The sequence below is a fragment of the Rattus norvegicus genome, chromosome 4, assembly GCF_021556685.1.
Source record: "Rattus norvegicus strain SHRSP/BbbUtx chromosome 4, alternate assembly SHRSP_T2T, whole genome shotgun sequence".
Lineage (NCBI taxonomy): Eukaryota > Metazoa > Chordata > Mammalia > Rodentia > Muridae > Rattus > Rattus norvegicus.
This window is the reverse complement of record NC_141537.1, coordinates 31274081-31296969: the sequence shown is the minus strand read 5'-3', so window position 1 is coordinate 31296969 and position 22889 is coordinate 31274081. Positions and strand designations below refer to the sequence as shown.

General features: G+C 45.3%; 1 protein-coding gene across 3 annotated transcripts in view; it reads left to right on the top strand.

Annotated features, from left to right (window-relative positions):
* Tmbim7 (transmembrane BAX inhibitor motif containing 7) overlaps positions 1–17827 on the top strand; it is a 32898-nt gene extending 15071 nt beyond the window's left edge. The window contains exons 4-11 of one of the 3 annotated variants that reach the window (NM_001039612.2): positions 2953–3031; positions 4101–4154; positions 6161–6251; positions 8502–8539; positions 8625–8712; positions 11798–11887; positions 13858–13905; positions 17522–17827. In NM_001039612.2, coding sequence (NP_001034701.2) covers positions 2953–3031; positions 4101–4154; positions 6161–6251; positions 8502–8539; positions 8625–8712; positions 11798–11887; positions 13858–13905; positions 17522–17665 — 632 coding nt within the window. In that variant the 3' untranslated portion in view covers positions 17666–17827. Of the gene's footprint in view, positions 1–2952; positions 3032–4100; positions 4155–6160; positions 6252–8501; positions 8540–8624; positions 8713–11797; positions 11920–13857; positions 13906–17497 lie in introns of all 3 variants that reach the window. The other 2 variants (XR_015685624.1, XM_087657964.1) reach the window with 2 other exon arrangements.
* The last annotated feature ends 5062 nt before the right edge of the window (positions 17828–22889 follow it).

Here is a 22889-nt window from a genome sequence, read left to right as displayed (position 1 = left end):
ATCCTACCTATGGAACCCAGAACTAGAAATAAGCATTTCTCCAATAGGAGCCAGCAGAGAGGCAGGACGTCTCCTGCTTTCCCTCTGTTCCTAAGAGAGCTCTGAAAAGGTTTTTCTCTTTCTCCAAAGCATCTGCGGAGAGTCCGGGAGGACTGTTTTTCCCAAACCCATTCTCTCTCATGTCTAGGGTGTAAACTATCTCTAGTCAGGGTCCAAAGACTAAAATATAACTCTAAAAGAACGCATATGCAAAAACACTTTACCATTACCTTGTCCCTTTTTTATTACAAGTTTTACTTAAGCTAGCCCCACACTGCTTAAAATTAACCAGGGACACCTTTCATCAATAAAACAAAAAAACTTGATTAAATCCTTTTTCTTAACTCTTAATCCTCTCTCCCTGAGTGAGCGCTTGATCTCTCCTATGAAACAAGCCTCCTAAATCCATACCTTCCCCATGGCAATTAGACGACAATTATTCGACCGGTCCTTACTTCCCTCTCCAGCGATGCATGAGCGATGCGGCCTGAAGAGTCCTTGATTCCCGCTGCAGCTCTCTTATCTCCATCGTCCTGTAGTCGGCCTTGCTTCGGGGTCCCTGTGTTCGGGCGCCACTTGTCCCCGCCAGCGGGGACCCAGTTATTCAGGGTCCCGAAGAGGCTTTCTACCTGTGGGCCAAAATGGGGGTGAAGAGAAGAAGGAGACCAAGCAAAAGTTCTGTTGTCAAGGTCTCCTTTATTGGGATGAACATTGCAGCTTTTAAGGCTTTCAGGTAGGGGGAGTGACCTTTGTGAAATATGAAGGAGGGGGAGATGAGGGTATAGGCAGTGATAGCTGGAGGCAAAGAAGTCAGGCGATGAGGTCAGGTGGTGGAGACACTGGGTGTTGACTGAGGAGATAACTGGTATCTGCTCGAGCTGAGGCATCCCTTGAATGTTATACTCCTGTGCCGTAAATTCATGGGAGAGGCTTTATCCAACAATCTTAAGATTTATGGCAGTCATCTTCGGGGTGAGTCTCTGTGGCCAAACAGCCCAGAGTCACTTTGAACCATGCAGTCAAAAAGCGGCTAGGCCCAAATCCAATATGGCTCCGTGCAATTTGGTCTCTCTCTCTCTCTCTCTCTCTCTCTCTCTCTCTCTCTCTCTCTCTCTCTTTCTCTCTCCCTCTCTCTCTCTCTCTCTCTGCCTTTTAATTAATTTGGTAAGGGTTTGTCTATCTTATTGATTTCTCAAAGAACAAATACTTTGTTCCACTGATTGTTTTTATTGCTTTTATTTGCTTTTACTTTATTGATTTCATTCTGACTTTGATTATTTCTTGCCACCTATTCATTTTTGTTGTAGCTCTTTCAGGTGTACTTTTAAGTTACTAGTATGAGATCACTGTAGTTCTGAGATTACTGGGAGCTGACACTTAGGAGTGGGGATGGTCTGGGGAGGTCCAGAGGGTGAGGAAAGGCCACGGCAGAAGGACGGTTACAGACATAGGGATGAGACTGGGGATTGAACTTGGAGGAATTGAGAAGTAAAGATCTACAGTTAACCTACCTGGATCTTTGGTGAGAGTGGGTTCCCAGGGACACTTATGTTTTCTTAATGATTAGAGGGGTTGGACATCTTTCCCATGCTTGTGAGCTATCCACAGGTTTTCTTTGGGGAATACTATTCAAACCCTTTGCCCATTTTTTTTTAAAAACAAACAAGCAAAACCACCACCAACGACTTCATGATTCTGTGAGTTGACTAGCCCCAGTCTTGACAGCAGATACATTACCCACTGAGCTATTTCCCCAGTCCCCAAGAAAACATCTTTAACGATTAGGCTGAAAACCCTTTCTGTTTGTTCTTACAACCAGGAGTGTCTCTTCATTGCTTTGTTTGGTTTTCAACTCCTAAACTGAAGCATTTCTCCACTTCAGCCTTCTGAGTAGCTGGGATCCTCAGTGTGTCCCACTGTGGTTGGCTTTGATTAGATTTTTTTTAAATTAATTTTTAAACTTATTTACTTTATATCCTGCTCACTGCCCCCTCCCAGTCATCCCCACACAATCCTTCCCCAATCTTCCCCTCCCCTTCTCCTCTGAGCAGGTGGGTGCCCACCTGGCTATCCCCCAACCCTGGCACTTCAAGTCTCTGCCAGGCTAGGCATTTACTCTCTCACTGAGGCCGGACAAGACAGCTCAGCAAGAAGAACATATCCCACATACAGGCAACAGCTTTCGGGATAGCCTCCACTCCAGTTGTTCGGGACCCACATGAAGGCCAAGCTGCACATCTGCTATATATGTGCAGGGAGGCCTAGGTCCAGCCCGTGTATGTTTGGTTGATGGTTCAGTCTGTGAGAGCCCCAAGGGTTCAGGTTAGTTGACCCTGTTGGTCTTCCTGTGGAGTTCCTATCAATGGACCCACAATCCTTCCCTTTATTCTTCCATAAGAGTCCCCAAGTTCTATCCAGTGTTTGGTTGTGGGTGTCTGAATCTGTCTGAGCCAGTTGGTAGGTGGAGCCTCTCAGAGGACGGCCATGTTAGACTTCTGACCGTAATCATTAATTCATAACAGTGATTGGTGCTTGCCGGTGGGATAGGTCTTAAGTTGGGCTGCCTGGTGGTTGGTTGGTCGTTCCCTCTGTCTCAGTTCCATCCCTCGTGCCCGCAGTTCTTGTAGACAGAATAAATTTGGGGTTGAAAGTTTTTGGGTGGGGTGGTGTCCCTATGGCTCCACCGGGCTTCCTGGCTCCATATCCTCAATGCTTCTCACAGAGTTATTAAAAAGCACAAGTTAAAAGGTTCTCCAGAGTTATTTCATTTTTGTTGTTCCCATTTGCTGACTCAAACAGCAGCTGCCTCTCCTGGCCTGGAAAGACAGTGGGGGACTCCTTTCACTGGGCTGGAAACCGCATTCGGTTTTACCTTTGGATATGGGGTTACAAAGTAACGTCTTGTCTCCACAGGGTTCATTGTGAAAGTGTTTGTTGTTCTCTCGGCTCAGCTGCTCATCACTGCAGCAATCATCAGCATCTTTGTTTTCTGGTGAGTCGTCTTCCTTACTGCCTAGAATTAGCCGTCCTGTCGCTCCTGGGAACCCTCACAGAATCAGCTTGCTTTAATCTGGAGCGTTTCAAACAGTATGGTTTTGCTCTTCATTGTTGGTAAGCAGTAGTTTTCCCATAGGCAGGTTCTTCCGAAGCACCTTCTAGGTAACAAGGCAATGGGTTTCTAGAGTTTATCTTCCTAAGTCAAGACTGTTTTTCTTCCTCTTATTTGAGGCACTGTTTTCTTTTAATTTTCTCTGAGTTACTTTCTCAAATATAACTGGATAAATAGGCAAGAGCCTCGAGACATTGAAGGCCGGAACACTGTTAAACTCTCTGGTTATTTGAGAGACTTTAGTCAAGTCACCACCCTCATCCTATTGAGAGCGTTTTTTTTTCCGCAACACAATGAGTTGATTTCTTTTAGCTTACGCTTATATCAGTCTTAGTGTCTTATTTATTTTGTTTAGGTTTGGGTTTTTTCTTGTCTCTTGTTTTGTTTGTTTTAGTTTTTGAGGGAGGCCTCACGATGTAGCTCTGGTTATCCTGGCTGTCTCTGGCTGTGCCTCGCTATGTATGTAGAACAGGCTGGCCCTAAGTTTACAGATATCCCCCACCTTTGCCTCTGTGGGGATTAAAGGTATGTGTCACCATGTCTGGATCTCATTTTTTCTTTTAAAGGAAGGTCTTCCCCACCTGCCTCCTTTGAAATGTGATGTATAATTTAAAAAAATGTTTATAATGTATCTCTTTTTTCTTTGTGCTGGGGATTTACACCCAGGTCTCCTTCACACACGCTGAGCAGATGCTCTAATGGGGAGCTGCACTAGCAGCCTATTTTTCCATTAAAAAGAGTGTTTCGACACTTCCTCTCCATTTTTCCTCCTTGATCACTTAGTTTACCCATGCTTCTCATGATACCATTATACTTCTAGTTAGCAAATTTTACTATCTTATGTATATACATGTGTGTGTGTGTGTGTGTGTGTGTGTGTGTGTGTATATATATATATATATACACATATATATATGTATATATATATACAATTTTTCTTTTTTTTAACCAGCGAAGCTGTAAGAAAGTGGATCATCGCCATGCCCTGGTTCATGTATGCACTCCTGTAAGTATCATTAATGATTCTATTAACTACTGACCAAGATTTGGTCACTATTAAAAATGTGGTAAACTGTAACATTCTTGCTGGGTATGAAGACATATGCCTGTAAGCCCAATACTTAGGAGGTAGAGACAGGGTACCCAGGAATTGAAGGCCAGCTTTGACTGTGTAAGACTCTGTCTCAAAATAATAATACAAACTAACGACAACAACAACAACAACAAAACAGTCAAAACCGCCAGGATTAAACATAATACTTTTATATTTTATTTGCTTTTTTCTTTTTTAAAAAAAATTATGTATTAAAGTGTATCTGTGCAACACGTATATACTATGCTCACACAGGCCAAAAAGGGACATCAGGTCTCCCTGGAACTGGGGTAACCGATCGGAAGCAAACCCAGATCCTCTGGAAGAGCAGCCAGATCTTTTTTTTTTTTTAAAGATTTATTTATTTCTTATAGATGAGTACACTGTAGCTGTCTTCAGACACACCAGAAGAGGGCATCAGATCCCATTACAGATGGTTGTGAGCCACCATGTGGTTGCTGGGATTTGAACTCAGGACCTCTGGAAGAGCAGTCAGTGCTCTTAACCACTGAGCCATCTCTCCAGCCCCGAGCAGCCAGATCTTAACCTTCCAGCCATCACCCCAGCCTCAGTATTTGATTTCCTTTATGTGTGCCATCTGTCTGTGCCTACTTGTTGCTATGTACAGCTGTTACACAGGCATCCACAGAGGGTGACAGAGAATTTTGGATTTCCTGGAACTGGAGTTAAGGGAGTTTGCGAGCTGTGAGTACTAGACCCGGCCGGGTCTTCTGCAAGACTGGCCAGTGCACTAAATCTCTAATCTATCTCTTCAGTCCCTGGGCAAAATTCTTTAAATGACACAATTAAAGACGGAAAGCAAGTTAATTGGGGCCAGAAGTCAGGGTCAGCTGTGTGTCGGGGTGTTGCTACGGAAGAGTCATACCAGGCGGCCTTTGCTGCTGTGTTATTTATGTTATGTCCTGAATGTTAATTGAGGTGGTGGTTATATGAATCTACACATAGTCTCATGTCACATCCCCATGTTAAATAATAATAACACAGGTTCAAATTATTCCCGTGTCCCATTAATGGTTTGACCACACCTGCTCAGTCAGTCAACAGGTTCTGCAGGGCAGGAGCGAGGATTAAAAAAGGAAAATGACAGTCAGACAACACTGTAGCATGACCCAGTTCTGAGGCTGAAGCGAGTCTATTATTTTCCAGTCTGCTCTCATACCACTTTAAGTACATGCAAAATGATAAGACCAGTTGTGGGTCAAGGAACAGGCAAGACAATAAACAAAATCCAGGAAACACCTTTCTAGGGGCTAATCAGGGTGAAGCCTCACCTGAGCCTGCTCTGAGTTTTGCATTAACTCAAATGTAAATGTTCTTAATCTGAGCCTATTTCCTGAGTTCTAGCCAAAGTCAGATTCCCACCTTGAGCTTCCTTTTTTGTCCTGGCCTGATGTCAAATTCCTGCCAAATTTCTAGAAGCGGGCCCCCAAAAGCTCTCCGTGCTGGTCTTGAAATTGTGCTGCAAATATATTACTCAAAATCATTGGTGAAAGTTTCATATAGCTTTTATCGAAATTCTCTCTCCTTTTACAATTTCCCACAAATCTATATCTTTAACAAAAAATTTAAAAGGGAAGCTACCGGGATTGGGGATTTAGCTCAGTGGTACAGCGCTTGCCTAGGAAGCGCAAGGCCCTGGGTTCGGTCCCCAGCTCCGAAAAAAAGAACCCCCCTCCCAAAAAAAAGGGAAGCTACCTACCTGTGGATGGGAACGTTAAAATTCTCGTTTTGCAGGCCTAAAAGAGAGGTAAGTAGGAAGATAGCAGTTTGGTTTGCTCTACGTATCAGATGTGGGCCTGTGATGATATGGGGCACGTGTGTCCCTCTGCCTGTCTGTCTGTATATACGACTTGCCCATCTGAGTACCAAAGCAGTAACTGGCGGTTTCCAACCTGCAGCCCAGCAGTCCTGATTGTGATCGTTATACTTGCTTGCTGTAGGGATATCCGGCGCCAAGTGCCAGCGAACTACATTCTCCTGGTATTCTTTGTAAGTAACTCTCCTTGACTGGTGCGTTAGCCTCCCTCTGACGCTTTTCTTGTCTTACTGTATCACTGTCTTTACTGTGGAACTCGTGGTGCAGGAGCTCTTGTACAGAAGTAGCAATTCACAGGGACACCGAGACGGAGGTGTCCTCATCCCCTGTGTACTTGGATTCCAGGCTGCTCTTGGCTGTGGCGAACTCTTCTCTCTTGAAGCCATCCATGAACCCACTCACAAGTCAGGGCTATGTCTGCAGTTAACCTGGGTGCTATCAGACCTCTGAGGATAACATTTTCAAAGAAATAGATTGGGGCAGATGGCTGTCTGCCATCCACAGTGGTATTTCATTCCAAACTTGAGGAACCTTCCTTGGCTGTAGTGGATCCCCGACTGGTTGCCCAGGCAAGCGGTTCCTATGCTGTGCTGTGGGACTGTGTGGTATTCTCACAACGTCCTTGCCCCCAGCTATCTTCTTAAGACATTTTCTTAATCTTTTCCTGGCTCAATTACTTCCTATGTCTCCAGGAGACAGCTTGGAAGCAGAATTGATAGATAGGAAGGAGACAGAGGAGGAGAACTATTCTCTTACTAGGTAGCCCTGGCTGATCTAGACTGGCTGTACAGACCAATATTGCCTCAGACTCAGAGATCCACCTGCCTCCGCCTCCAGAGGACTGGGATTAAAGGCATGCACCACCACTACCTGGTTATGCTTGAATGTTCTTTCTCTCTCTCTTTTAATCTTTATTCGTCTTTTATGTATTACTCACTCTTGCCACAGCTTTTGTCCCCTAGAATCTGTGACTCCCCACATCCCAGTTCTGAACATGCTTGGTTTCTACAGTGATCGCTCTTTTTCTGGGAGCTATTCTTCCTCTCGCTTCCCAGGCCTGCCTGTCTTCTGTCTTGGTGGCTCTCTATCTCTGTCTGTCTCTATGTCTCCTTGCCTCCCTATCTTTCTGTCTCTCTGTCTCCTTCTCTCCCTGTCTTTCTGTCTCTCTGCCTCTGCCTGCCTGCCTGTCTGTCTGCTGGTCTGTCTGTCTTTGATGGTGCTGGAGAAGTAGACAGAAGGCACCAGGGAAAAGTGAAAAACACAGGAGAAAGGTTGGAACCCGGCACATTATTGAAGTACCTATTTGCACAAAGTCTAAATCTTGTCCCCTGGTGGACATAAGGACTGTTTTCTTAGGCACGTTAACAAACAGCCTGAGGAAACAGAGTCCCAGTCCAGGTCTGGGAAATCCAGAAAAGTGACCGAGGACATTTCGGCCTCAGCCCTTTTCCAGCCTCTGATGGATTGAGAAAGTCCAGAGCCAGTCTGGTGTCAGCAATTAGGTTAGGATATGCTATACTTTTCCATCTCTGATGAGACTAGGGGACTTCTCTGGCCCTTCCCTCAGACCATCAAATTCCCCGGTGTCCTGTTGGCCAACAAACCTCTTCAGTCCCACCTGGTTGTGGTCCTGAGCCTGGCTGTGAGTCTGACAATTACTTAGTGTGACCCTCAGACACCCTCGCCTGATGGATGTCAGTTCCCACCTCTCTCCCACATTGCCCAAGGCCTGGGTCCATGTGGTTGGAGGAAATCCTTCAGGGCACCCATCTTGTGCTGTCACCTCTGCTAGGAACTACCCTGTAGTCCCATATTCTGGCACCAAGGTCTCGCTTCTTATCCCAGGTCTGAGGCCTGAAGAAACATTTTAAGTTTAATAGGGGGGCTGGGGATTTAGCTCAGTGGTAGAGCGCTTACCTAGGAAGCGCAAGGCCCTGGGTTCGGTCCCCAGCTCCGAAAAAAAAGAACCAAAAAAAAAAAAAAAGTTTAATAGGGACCACAGACAGTGACATCATCGGAGAGCGTGGGCAGAACATTCATAGAAACAGGCTGTGCTGTCCTGAAGTGGTGCAGATAATGTGTGGATAGTCCCATTAATTAATGAAGGTGTGGTCCACAAATTGACCTTTTACATCTTCATCTACAACCAGTCCATAGTTTATGAGCCAAATAATGAAAGTCGCTGTGGTGTCCTCGGGGAGAGTGTGACATTTACGTGACAGTGAATGGTTACTGGACCAGTTGTCTCCCATAAGCACCCGGTAGCTGTGCTCCCAGGGTTGTGTGCACATCCATGTGTGCTTGCTCCCTAGATGTCGCCCAAGTGCACACAATGACTGGTGCCCTCTTCTGAAGCCTAGGACTCGGCCTCGAGCTTTGCTTGGAGAAACGGGCTGCAGATTTACTGTGAATTTTCTTTTCAGACCATTCTGGAAGGCCTGCTGCTAGGAAGCATGTCCGTGTAAGTCTTTGATATGTATTTTCGTTTTATCGTGTGTGCTTTTCTTTGAACATGTCTGAACAGTAACCACAGTCTCTGGTTCCAGCTTCTACAAAGCAGATGAGATACTGTGGGCCACAGGAGCCACCACTGCGGTGACATTAGTACTCACTTTGTTTGCACTACAAACAAAAGTAGGTATTACTGAAACAAATCTCTATGGTGAGGGAGTTGCTGGCTGTGTCCTGTGTCCCTCCTGACTCATTCAGAAGAGAGAGCCCCTTACTCCCAGGGGTTCCTCCTGGCAGGTTCCTCTTGGGCTAACCACCTTCCCTACCAATATCCACTCCCACCTTGTCCTGACACAAACCAGCTTAACACAGCCAAACTCTGAGGTTTCCTGTGCCCTTGTCCCTTGAGCCCTACAGACGGTCACAGCTGCTCACCCAGTTCCTTTCAGCCCACTTCTGGAAGAGGCTCTTTTACAAACCAACAGCCCTCCTCCTAAAGCTGTGCCATGGAGTGTACCCTGTGTTCCCCTGCTGGGGCCCCAATTCAAACTGGTAGCTTATCTTCACAGTCACTAGGGCTCAGAAGCACTACCGACCTCCAGTATAATTCATAATTATAATTCATAATTGTAATTTATTTTGATGGAATTGTCCCAGGATCTTGTAATGCCAGTCGAGTGGCATTCCACAAAACCCACATCCTTTTGTTTTTGTTTTTGATTTTTAAAACCATGACGCTGGAGTCTCACCAGCCCTAGGACACTTCTGGGGATCTAGTGGGCTCTTTCCAGTGGCTCTTTTATTTATGGTCACCTTGCTTTAGTGAGCTCACCTTAGTTTAATAACTAAAGAGTATTTGCTCAATTGTTTGTCACATCTCATAAGGATGACTGTATACATAAGGACAACTGTATACATAAGGACAACTGTATACATAAGCAGAATTTTAGCCTTTGTTAGTGGTACAAAGAAGGTCCAGCGAGGTAGAGGGATCTGTTAAAACATTCAGTTACATTGTATCAAAAGTAGTGTTCAGGGACTGGGGAGATGCTCAGTCAGAAAGTGACTGCTGTGTCCAAGTTTGATCTCCAGCATCCATGTAAAGACCTTGGTGCGTTGGCATGGGTTTGTAATCACTGCTCTAGAGGGTAGACACTGGAGCACTGGAGTCTCTGGCCAGTTACCTTAGACTGTTTTCTGAGCTCTAGGTCCTAGTGGAGACCTTTTTCAAAACATAAGGAATAACAGCTGAAGTGGACCTGTAGCCTACACACACACACACACACACACACACACACACACACACACACACACACACGCACATGCACCCCTGCCCTGTACCCCAAAGTAGAGCTTCGGCATGATTTAGAATCAGATCAGTGCTTGCCTTCTCAAGTATGGTTCTTGTAGAAGCCAGCTTGCGTGTAAACAGACAAGCCTCCCTTCAGTGAGTGATATACCATAGATTCAGAGCCATTCAACATCTCTAAATGTCAGGATAGTTCTCCCAAGCCCCACAAGTATTTAAATTACTCACAGGTAAGAAATGACCTGAGTTCAGAGAATGGAGCCTTTTGCTGAAAAGCACTGTAAAGACAACCCCTGGTGTATTTGCATTAAAGACTCAGAGACAACTAAACCTTTCGTTTTTTTTTTTTTTTTTTTCTGATGAAGTTATGTGGTGGGCATTTACATAATTCTCTTCCTCTACAAGGCTCCCCAGAACTCCAGAGGAAAGGTAGCTCACACACCGATCCCGAGTTTTCTCATGAACCCTAAACTGTCCCTTAGAGGAAGAAAAAGTAAACAGAATGCCCATTTGGTTTAAATATAACCAGACTTCATCTTCAAATCCGCTTCTTTGAGCTGAGTGGCAGTTTCTTGTAGATTCAATATACTTGGCCTCTTGGGTGCTGCTGGCCTTTTATCTGGAAGAAGTGTGTGGTTTTGTGAGGCCAAAGAGGAACTGGTAGCAGAGAGGCCATTCATTAGCCATTCTGTTCTGAACTATGGTCTCCTGCTTTGGGCTTTCTGAGCGTGTCCTGTTGGTCTCTGAAGCCAAGAGTCTAGCCCAGATGTGACTCAGATTCAGAGTTTGTCCAGAGCTGACAGAGATTTCTCCGGAGTCTTAATGGGGCTGAAGAGACTGCAGGACTAAGAAGGACATCTGGAGAACCAATCCTGTGTGTGCTGGGGACAAAAGGGAAGTGCAAGAGATATCTTGTGTGTTTGGAATTCTTTTTCAGTCTCCTTAGGAAAAACAAAACAAAACAGCCCCAAAATACCTGGGTCACTAATCTTTAAAAAACAAACCCAAGATACACATTAATAATTGACAAAATTAAAAAATAATCGTGAACAGTAATTTTGAAAATATACAATGTACATTTAATGAAAATATTTATAAACAAATATTTGTATACAAATTTGAAAAAGAGATCCCACTAACATAGTAAAATAACTTATTTCTTATTTAAAATGATTTATTTATTTATGTATATGAGTACACTGTAGCTGTCTTCAGACACACCAGAAGAGGGCGTCAGATTCCATTACAGATGGTTGTGAGCCACCATGTGGTTGCTGGGAATTGAACTCAGGACCTCTGGAAGAACAGTTGGTGCTCTTAACCACTGAGCCATTTCTTCAGCCCAAAATAACTTATTTCATTTTCCTAATGTTTTCTGTTTATATGTATTCATTAAATACAAATAATTATGATCATGTTATGCGCACAAATTTATAACTATACAATTTATGTTTTTATTACAGAAAACCAATCTTTCTTTCCTTCCTTCCTTCCTTCCTTCCTTCCTTCCTTTTTCAGCAGAGATTCGAATATTCTAGTCTGGCCTTGGACTTTTCATGACTCTAAACTTCTGATCTTCCTGCCTTCTCCTCCCCAAGTGCTGGGAATACAAATATGTCCCACCACATCTGGCTTCAAGGGAGACATTCTTATAAATACAAAAGTAGAATAAATACAGTGGGTTCTCATGTCTCCTTGACCCAATTTAAAAAATTATCAACCCAGACTCCCAGTATTTTATCTTAACTTCCACCATTTTGTCCTCCTTCCCGAAGCAAATCCAAGGGACTGTGGCAGTTGCATCATTTATGTGGTAATTTTCATTGCTTGGGGCTAAGGCATTTCCATCCTAACAAACGGCCAGGATAAATTGTGCGCAAGGTAGAGAAGGCATCTCTAAACATTTGAGATCCTGCCTAGGCGATAACGGACTCACATGTGGTGTTTCTGTCTCCCCAGTGGGATTTTACCCTGCTAAATGGAATGCTGTTTGTTTTCACCAGTGTGCTAGTGATCTACGGGATTGTCACACTTGTGGTTCGATCATATGTAAGTGACTGCCATTTTGAAACCTTCGAGAAGTACTCAAAATGAGGGAAGTGCTGGCCGTGTCAGCACAGGTACCCTGAGAAGCAGGCACGGTGTTGGGGCTAAGTGTGGAAGGATTCTATTATTATTTTTATTATTATCCGTGGTGATGGGGATTGAATTCAAGGCCTTGAGCTGTCAGGCAAGCGCTTGCACCTCTGAGCCAGCTTTTAGAAAATGTCCTTGAGGTCAAAAACGAATGACAGTGGTGGGCACAGTCCAGCGCCGTGCGCACAATCCAGAGCTGATCGAACACGGGGGATTCAGTGGAGAAGTACCATAGACTGGAATCTAGTAGTTAGCTGTCCATTCCCAGTAGGGTCTTGAGGGGACCCTATCCTCTATGGTAGACAATGTCTTCTGCACCCAGGCGCTGCTTTGTCTGAAGCCGGAGTGAGAGCAAGGCTTCTTTAGCTAAAGGTTCCAATATTGACCCACAGAAGGGGGCTTAGCATCCACCCGGCTTGCTCTCCAGTATGTATTCATTGATGTCTTCCTAAGTATCAGACATGGACCTCGTGTATGTTTTTTACCAAGCTCTCACAACATTCCTGAACAATATTTCTTATTTATTTTATAGATGATCAGATAGGCTCAGAGGATTTTAATTCACTCAGGATCCCCAAGGGGTAAGGGGTAGAGGTAGCAAGCAGGGAGATCAGGTTTGTGTGACTTTTAGGCAGGGTCTACGCCTTCTCCATTGCTTTGTGCACAGTCTGTCTCTGGAGCTGAAATGGTGCCTAAGAACGTCAGATATGGAAACCCTGCCTGGGACCTCGAACTGTTTGACCAAAGTTCCGAGGCCAACTTGTTCAAGTGCCGAACCCAAGCATTTATCTGGCAGCAAGTAGAGTTCTTACACCATCTTTAGACTCGGGACTAGGGGTTCTGTCTGGGATCATTTGGCCAAGTGACTGAGCATGTTTGTTATAACCAGGGAGGTGGCATCTAGACAGAAGGCATTTTCTGTCTCAGTTCCTCTCACAAGCATCTCCCAGCTACAGTCTTACATATGTATGGGCAGAAGATTCTTGTCCCAAGTTGGAGCACAACGCTGACAGCTTTGAGTCCTCTGTGTTCCCAGTGTCCTTCGTGCTCTCCCTTTGGTACTTCAAAGACCATGCTACGACTCAGTCTCTCCTCTCCACCAATAAGCTCTTCTGGGGAGCGCTGCTATCCTCCTTGGGAGCAGCTTTCTCCTCCTTGAGACTTCAAGCTATATTTTTCTCGGATGTTGTATGCTATTCTCCCCTCTTCCCGTGTGAGCTGGACCCTGGGTGTTTAAATATGTCCCATATTTCCTGATCAGGGGAAAATCCCAGTCCAGGTTGGCTTAGGCAAAGGTCCTGAGAGTTTCACGGGTTTGAAAAAGAGCTAGGACTCAGCTCTCCTACCTACATGTCTGGGGCTAGGACGACTAGCCACTTGTACTTGTACAGTAAAAGCCAAGAGACAGGGATGACTGTGTCAGTCATTCCCCAGCTGTTCCACTGCTTGCAGAATGGTTTTTGCTATCTTTCCTCCCCTTCCCCGACTAGGGACTGTATAACCCTTGTGCTTCTAGAAACCCTCTCGCCCAGGGAAGGCAGGTTCTCTAGAAGAGTTATGCAGAAGGGATGGTAAGTGGACCCTATGTAATAGACTGTCCTTGCCCTGCCCTACTGGGTAATTGTGAAGATCAGCACATTTTTTGAGTCTTTACCGGAAAGAAGTGGTAGACATGTGTGTGTGTGTGTGTGTGTGTGTGTGTGTGTGTGCGTGCGCGTGCGTGCACTCGCGTGTGTGATTAGGTTCAGGAAGAGCCAGTTCCTGCAGGCTTGACTATCTTTGGAATGGGTCCTTGTCAGAGGATGAGGACTCACTAAGCACGTCCACCATTCCATGTTGTGTGAAGCTATCTATACCCCCCCCCCCTTTTTCTCCCTGTGCAGTGGCTGCATCTGGTATACTCAGCACTCGGAACACTGCTCTTCTCCATGGTAAGTTCTGGTTTTCCTCCGTGCCGTAGACCATAGTGTATGCTCACAGGGCCTGTGCTGGTCAGTAGAGTTAGACATTATCTAGAACACTCCAGCAACTCACCCAGAATTGCTGCACGTCCTCTCGAATCTATGAAAGCATCCCATTCTGGGGCTGGGGCTGGGGCTGGGGCTGTCCCGAAGAGGAAACTGCTTTCCCAGCATGGAAAGGACCTTGAGTTTGATCCCTGGCACCACACAAACACAAAGAGTAATAATAACAGGGAAAGATCACCTTCCCTGAAAGAATTAATGTTTGAGAAGAGACTGTGTAGAAGCCTCAAAGCTAATCACCACAAGGCGTGGTTTCCTTTGCTTAGAGCACCCACCTTCCCATTTCTTACACCAGGAGCTCCGGAGAGGGCTGGCGCAGGCCCCTGCGGATGCCCCTGGGAAACCCCTTTCTTTCCGTTTAGTCCTATCTCCTGCTGTTCATCTTTTGCAGTTATTGCGAGGTTTTAAAAGTAACCCATGTGGCTATTTTTAAAATTCAAACACTATAGTGGACTGTGAAAAGAGAGGGGAAACTCCCTCTTGCCACTGTTGCTCAGAGGTAAACACACACAGCAGATTGTAGGAGGCCTGCTTGAGTGTAGGAGCCCCAGCCTGCATGGAGCTGGAGAAGGATGTCAGGTGTCTCCTTGGTTACTCTGCCCTAACTTCTTTGAGACAGGGTCTCTCCCTGAACCTGGACCTGGGCTTATGGCCAGTCGGCCCCAACGATTCTCTTCTCTCTGCCCTTGACACGTGTGGCCATGCTTGGCTTTTGTTTGTTTAGTTTGGTTGTTTGTTTGTTTGTTAACATGGGTTCTGAGGATTTGAGCTTACGTCCTAATGCTTTGGCCCACTGAGGCTTCTCAGGCTTCAAAGGAAAAAAAAGTAAAGACAAGGCAGTCTGTAGTACTGGCTGGCCTGAAACTTGCTGTGCAGACCATTTTAGCCTCAGACTCAGAAATCCGCCTGCTTCTGCCTGAGTGTCCAGATTAAGGGTGTGTGCCACATCCCATGCCAAATTCTTTAACAGTCATGAAAAATCTATGCATGAGATTAAGTGTGCGCATTTGATTTTCTTGCCTCTCCTGTTATCCGGGAACTGATTTGTGCCCATCTCTTCTTTCTTCTGTGAGCTCAGCCTGTACAGGTCTGTTTTAGGCACAGTTCAATTCCCACAAAAGTAGGTTGATTCAGGAAGAATAAAAATTCTTGTAGATTTAGACAGGCCACTCAATACCAAAAAGTGGAGGAGGAAGACATGTGTGTGTTTGTGTGTGTGTGTGTGTGTGTGTGTGTGTGAGTGAGGGGGAGAGAGAACACACGCATGTGCACGTGGGCATGCGTGTGTTTATGCATATGTGCACATGTGAGTGTGTGTACATGTGTGTATGTGAGTGTGTATATGTGTATGCAAGTACGTGCATGTTTATGTATGCATATGTGAGTGTGTAAATGTGTGTGCGTATATGAATATATGTACATTTGTGTATGAGTATATGTACATGTGTGTGTATGTATGAAAGAGTGTGTGTGTGTGTGTGTGTGTGTGTGTGTGTACATCTGTGTGTTGGAATCCTGGCTGGAGCTTGGCTGTGTCTTAGATGGTATTCAGAGCCTTTGTTTCCTTGGACAAGACAAGACACAACTGGATCCCTGTTCATCTTCCTCTCCCATTTTCCTGCTGGCCCTTGGACACACTTTCAATCACCTGATCAAACTGTGAAATGAGGGAGACATTATCTATCTTATGAGGTTACTAAAATTAATTCTGGGATCTTTTGGAGGAAAAGTCCTTGTTCCCTCAGTCAGGGCTCCAGAGTGAGAGAAGGGTGTTCAAGGTGCTGAAGCCCTTTGTGTGCTCAAACATTCTTCTTTGCTTGGGGTGGAGGTGCTGGAGTTAGACTTGGGGGCAGGACTCAGTCAGCCAGGTAAGGCACACCCCAGCTCATGTTGGATCCCCTCCCGTCACTCATAGTAGCCAGCCCTCGTTTTCTCTGAGGTTAGGTTCAGTCCTGCCTATCCCATGTGAAAGAGATAGGATTCTGTATGAAGCTTTGCACTAACTTGCATCTGTACCTCCCTTCTGCTTGGACTCTTACCATTTGAAACCTGCATGGGAATCAGCAGCCAGGGACAGTGGATATCTGAGCTTCTTGGGACAGGTTTCACAAAGCGAATGCCATTCTGAAATAGGTTATTTTATTTTTTTAAATATGTAAGACTTCAATATTCATATGTCATGCCAGTCTTTGTGTGTCTGGCTGGGCTCTGAGTCTAGTCTGCACCTGAGAGGCTCAGAGGCCATTGTTCTTTCCTTCCTCCCATGATCCTCCTGCAGCTCAGATCTCCATCTTGTACCAGGCTTGAGGGTGAGAGAGGGTTCTGACATTTTCATGCCCATATGTAGGACTTTGTAGTCTTATCTATTGCAGCTGAGGTGAGAGATGCCACGGGGAAGGGTCACCACCTTCACTGTCCGTCTCAGGCATATGGATGTCAAGGTTTGCTATCATCCCCAAGCAAGGGGACGGGGAGGCCACGGTTACAGGGCACCTGGTAGTGATATATCCCTCTTGCCCATATGGTCCACATTATTGACAAAAGACACAAAGGTCTTAGAAAGGCACAATACAACAAATACATAGGCGAATGCCAGCAGCAAACCACTGAAGTGAGAATAGGACCCCATTGAAGGAATCAGAGAAAGAACTGGAAGAGCTCGAAGGGGCTCGAGACCCCATGTGAACAACAATGCCAACCAACCAGAGCTTCCAGGGACTAAGCCACTACCCAGAGACTATACATGGACTGACCCTGGGCTCCAACCTCATAGGTAGCAATGAATAGCCTAGTAAGAGCACCAGTGGAAGGGGAAGCCCTTGGTCCTGCCAAGGCTGAACCCCCAGTGAACGTGATTTTTGGGGGGAGGGCGGTAATGGGGGGAGGGTGGAGAGGGGGACACCCATAGAGAAGGGAAGGGTTAGGGGGATGTTGGCCTGGAAACCGGGAAAGGGAATAACAATTGAAATGTAAATAAGAAATACCCAAGTTAATAAAGATGGAGAAAAAACAAAAAGAAAGGCACAAAGGACTTGGAAGGCAAAGGAAGCTTACAGAGTTGGTTGTGTGGGCTTCAGGAGGATGAGATACTTTGGTTCATGGAGAGCAAACTAGGACGACTTCATCAAGGACTGAAGCTCTAATTGTACTCAGTGACAACTGATCCGAATCTTTTTTACTTCTCCCCACTTTTCTTTCTCCCTTATCCCCCGATTTTGAGACCGAGATTCGTCTACCCCAGGTTAACCAAGAACTTAGGTAGTTGATGATGACCTTGACCTTCTGACCTTCCTGTCTCCATCTCCAGGGTGCGAGAATTTCGGGCATGTGCTGCCACCCCATCTGTGTGATGTTGGGGCTGAACCCCAGGGTTTTGTGTGGCATAAAAGTGCTCTACCAACACAGTTCTATCCCCAGCCCGCTCCATTGTTTTTAATGATAAAATAACTGTCTCCAGATGACATAGGACATTTACCTGGTAGATGTGAACAGACTATAGAGATGATTCTTCTTTCTCTTCAAGTACCTGGTGATGGACGTGCAGATGATGGTGGGGGGGCGCTACCACTATGAGATAGACCCCGAAGAGTACATTTTTGCTGCTCTGAACATCTACGTGGACATCATCAACCTTTTCATTTTCATTTTGGACCTGATTGGGCGATAGCTGATGGCTGAAGCTGGCTAAGCCTCAGAAGAGGAAAGGTGGGGCACCCGTGGCATGGCTACCAGGCTCAGGCGTGCGGTGGTGACCATTCATGGGCCCTTTGAATAGTCACTCATTTACCAATTGATCTGTCTATTTATGTCAATAAAAGCTAAGAATGTAGGAGATGGTAGTGTTATAATTTTGTCGCCCTTGTCATATGGCAAAACCTTATTCATATCGAAAGGTTTCAGATTCATATAAATTCAGAAAATGAGTATTCTAATAAAAAAATGGACATACGTTTAGAAGGTCCCCACTGCTTTGTTGAAGCTCTCCAGGCACAATTTAAAGCTGTAAACACCAGCTCTACATAAATAAAGCTGACTGTAGAAAACCCCCAACACTTGATTTGGACATCATGTGGGGGTAGTTTAGCATGTGACCGTTTTCTTTAACAGTAGGACAACCCAAAATGTTCTCTTTCCCCTACTTTCCACAGACAGACCAGGGAGGATACTTTCTACTAGGTAAGGAGGTAAGAGGCTTGGGACAGGAGGGTGGGCAGCTGCAGGCCCCCAGTAAGCCTGTACCTCTGTGCTTGCCTCAGGGACCACCTTCGAGTGTTGGGGACAACCTCTACTTTGAAGCCGTAAAACACCTTAAACTTCTTCTTTAATTGTGATAAGACCTAGGCCACAACTCCATTTCAGCAATTTTGGTTACAGTTAAGCAGGGTTGCCTATACTATCGTGAAAACGATCTCTGCAATGCTTTGAGCTTGAAAACTGAAACTTTACGTCTGCTATATGTGTTAGGATTCTTTAGAAACAGAACTTATAGGATGAATCTATCTATCTATCTATCTATCTATCTATCTATCTATCTATCTATCTATCCATTCATCCATCTATCCATTCATCCATCCATGTATGTATGTAATCTATCCATCCATCATCTATGTATCTATCATGTATGTATGTATGTATGTATGTATGTATGTATGTGTGTATCTATCTATCTATCTATCTATCTATCTATCTATCTACCTTATCATCAATCTATATCTGGATGGCTTAAAAGCTGTAGTCCAAGCTAGTCCAAAAATAGCATTTACAATCCAAAACTCCAGTAGTTTTTCATTCCACAAAGCTGGATGCTTCAGCTGGTCTTCAGTATATGTTAGACTCCCGAAGAAGTAGGCTGTAATTCCTGCCAGTGGAGGAATGGACTTGCCTGTGGGAACGAGCAGGCAAAGAGTGAAAGCTCCCTTCTTCCCTGTCCTTTACATGGGCTGCTAGCAGAAGGTGTGGCCCAGATTAAAGGTGGGTCCTCCTCCAGGCTGCTGCCATCTAATCGGTACTGTCACTGTGTCTCCAAAAGGCCATTTAATCTACCAGACCAGCTGCTTCAGGATGGTGGTAAAAATGGTAAGTCCCGTAAATCCATGATTGTGGGCCCACTGTTGGAGATCTCTGGCTGGGAAGTGAGGTCCTTGGTCAGAAGCAATACTGTGTGGAATACCATGATGGTGGATAAGAAATTCTGTTAAGTCTATGGACAATAGTTTTGGCAGAAACTTGCATTCAGGAAAGGCAAATCCATAACCAGAATAAGTATCTACTCCAGAAAGGATAAAGTGTTGTCTTTTCTACAGAGGAAGTGGTCCAATGTAGTAAAGTTGCTACCATGTCCCTGACTGGCCAACTTGGGAAGTGGTACCACATCTAGGGCTCAGTGTTAGTCTCTGCTATTGGTAGATCTAGCACTCAGAAGCCTTAGTGGTTAGCAGTCCATGTTGTTTGGACATGGAGCACAGCAGCTCATGAATAACCTCCCACCATGGCCACTTTATTTACGGGCCCACTGCATAATGACAGGACTGGCTGAGGAAAGATGCTGAGTGTCCACAGAATCATATCTACTTGATCATTGAACTTCCCCTCTGCTGAAGGTCACCCTTTGATGAACATTTGTGTGGGACACAAGAACCTTCATATATTTTGTCCATTTGTAGAAATCTAGTCACATACTTCTTCCCCAGATGTCTTTCATATCAATGTTCCAATCGTGCTTTTTCCAAGTCCCTGGACATCCTGTAGGTACATTAGGCCATGGCCCATGAAACTGAACACTTGCACATCTGGCCATTTTTTCCTTCCAAACAAAAATGCATGACCATGCATACTGCCCACTGTGGTGGCATCTTTCAGAGTTGTCCCAGAAAAGGGTTGTAATTCTCCATCTTTCCGCCTCCCGACGCTGCCTGAATAATGTATGGAATCATCAGTAAAGTAGGCACTAATCTTCACATTGTCAGTCAACTGATGTTGGCACATCTCAAGAGGTGACAGGAACATGCCTGGCAGCAGATGGCATTGGAACAGGAGTAGAAACCATAGGCATCTAGGCAACTTCTTCACGTAACTTGGTGTGCCTTCATGACTTTCTCAGGTTCAATCACATGTATCGTTTCCACTTGATAACAGATTGCTGCTGTGCATAGCCTACTTTATAGATTTAGTGGGTCAGATAAACACCCAGCTCAGGTTGCATGGTCACTTAGCGTTCCGTTGTCAGATGTTCAGTTCCCACCAAGGCTCACTAGTAGCAGGCTAAGAACTGAGTCTTAAAAGGAGAATAGCTGTCTTCAGGGATGCTCCAAAATCCCAAAGGTCTCTTTTATAATTCATCTGCCAGAGGCTCCAAACTGCATCTCTATCTGCCGCTGACACCGCAGGCACCATTGAGTCTGCTGGATCACATGGTCCAACTGGTAGAGCAGCCTGCACAGCAGCCTGGACCTGTGGAAGAGCACAGCCCTCTGTTTCAGGCCCCACACAAAACTAGCAGCTTTCTGGGTCACTTCGCATAAAGGCAGGAGTGACACACCCAAGAGAGGAATGTTATGACTTTTGAGTCCAAACTAAACATTGTGCTTCTCTCGATGTGGGGAGGGGCCAGGTGTGATAACTTACCTTTCACCTTCGAAGGAATATCTCTGCATGTCCCACACCACTGGAACCCTAAGAATTTCACTGCTGTAGAGGGCCCTAGAGACCCCTTGGATTTTGGTTGGATTTATTTTCCATCCTCTGATGCTCATCTGGGTTGCCACAGTGGTTTCTATCTCCTGCTCACTTGGTTCAATCATCATAATATCTAAGTAGTGAACCAATGTGATATTCTGTGGAAGAGATGGACAAGGTCTCTTCAAACTATAACACCGGACAGAAGAGTTAATATGTCCCTTGAGGGATGTATATTAACCGTAAAGGTATAATGCTGGCTTTGCCAACTAAATGCAAAATCTGCCCAGCAGTCTTTAAGGATAGGTACTGAGAAAAAAGGCATTTGCCAGATCAATGGCTGTATACCATGCACCTGCCAGATCAATGGCTGTATACCATGCACCAGGAGATGTGTTAATCTGCTCAAGCAAGGATACCACGTCTTGTATAATTGCTGTAACTGGAGTCACTCCTTGACTGAATTTTCAGATATCATGTGTCATTCTCCACAGATGGATATCTGTCTTCTGCACTGGCCAGATGGGAGAGTTAAAGGGAGATGTGGTGGGAACCACACCCCTGCATCTTTCAAGTCCATGATGGGGGCAGTACTTTCTGGAGCTCCTCCAGGGATGTGATGCTGTTTTTGATTCACTATTTTGAGTAGCAGGGGCAACTCTAAAGGTTCCCATTTAGTTTTTCCAGCCATAATAGCCCTCCTCCTATGGGTCAGGGAACAAATGTAAAAACTATGCCAACTTCTAAGTGTGTTTATCCCAATTACACACACTGGAACTAGGGGAATAACCACAGGATGAGTTTAGACACTCACTGGACCTATATGAGTCAGACTTTAGCCAAAACTCCATTTATCACCTGACCTCCATATGACCCATACTTTTGGAGGGACAAAACATTTCTTGGGGTCTTATGGAATTAGGGCCAATTCACAACCAGACCCCTGAAAGTCTGATTGTTTCCTTTTCCCCAGTGTACAGTTACCCTTGTTAAAAGGCTGTAAGTCCCTCTAGGGAAGGACTGGAGAGAGGCTAACAATAAGCTTTTAGGTGTTTTATCAAGGTCTCTCCTCAGAAAAACCTGTCTCCTCACTCAAGGAGTTCTGGGTCTGCAAACTGGCTCAAGTCTGGACATTGGTTCATGGGCTGAGATTCCCTTTTGTCATGATCTAATGGAGCCTTTCCTTTGCTTGAGGAAAAAAAAGATTAAAAAAAAATGCAGTAGTCTCTTTTTCATGCTTGGAAACATCACCATTGGTTAGTTGGTACCAAAGGCCCACACAAGTCATGCCACCATAAAAATCACTTTGCCTTGTGTTGGCCATCAGGTTAGTTCAGTGGTTCTCTACCTCTGGGTTGCAAACCCTTTGGGTGTCAGATGACCTTTGCATAGGAGTCCCCTAAGACCACCAGAAAACAAGTATGTCCAATGGTCTTAGAGATTGAGCCACTGCTCCCCTGTCTCCAGGGGTCTGCCCGCCTGCAGATATGCTACCCAGAAATGAATTAAAGGGTTGCGGCATTAGGAAGGTTAAGAACCACTGGAGTCAGGCCATTATGAACATTGCTTTGTCTATGCCGCACATTACAGTAACTATGGCCATCTCGCCTTTGTTGAGTCAATGCTGCCACCTGGCCCCTGCCACTCTGGGGCCTAGTTAACCTCACTGCATTTAAACCGTCCAGCTGATCAGCAGGGTCTCCAACTCAGGTCTGCCACGTGGAAAAGGCAATTAACAAGGCTCTGCAAATGTGTTGGTCACCATTACAGGCTCAGTGAAGGACATGTCTCCTGGGCCTTCCCATCATGGAAGATGAGATTTTACACAGCAGACACACACTACATGGCAACTTCCCTGAGCCTTAAAAATCCCTAAACAAACACTAAGCCAAGAGACATTGGGCATCTCCAGCTCTTCTTCGGTAGACCATCTTTTGATAAATGCTTCTGTCAACCATTCATACAAACCTCTGACATTGAAAAGAAAAACTGTGTGAGCTTCCATAGCAAGCCTAGAACCTCCACTCAGTGGACCCAGAACAAGTGACTCAACCTGATCCAGTTTCATGTTCTCTCCCCCATTATCCCACACCAACCCATTCCTATTCATATTCCCCTAGATTTCTGCTTGAATGAATTAGCAATCATTGAGCTCTTTTGCAGTGTAGCCCACTTTATTGTAGACTATAATTTCCTTCTCCCCTCTGGGAGCCTTA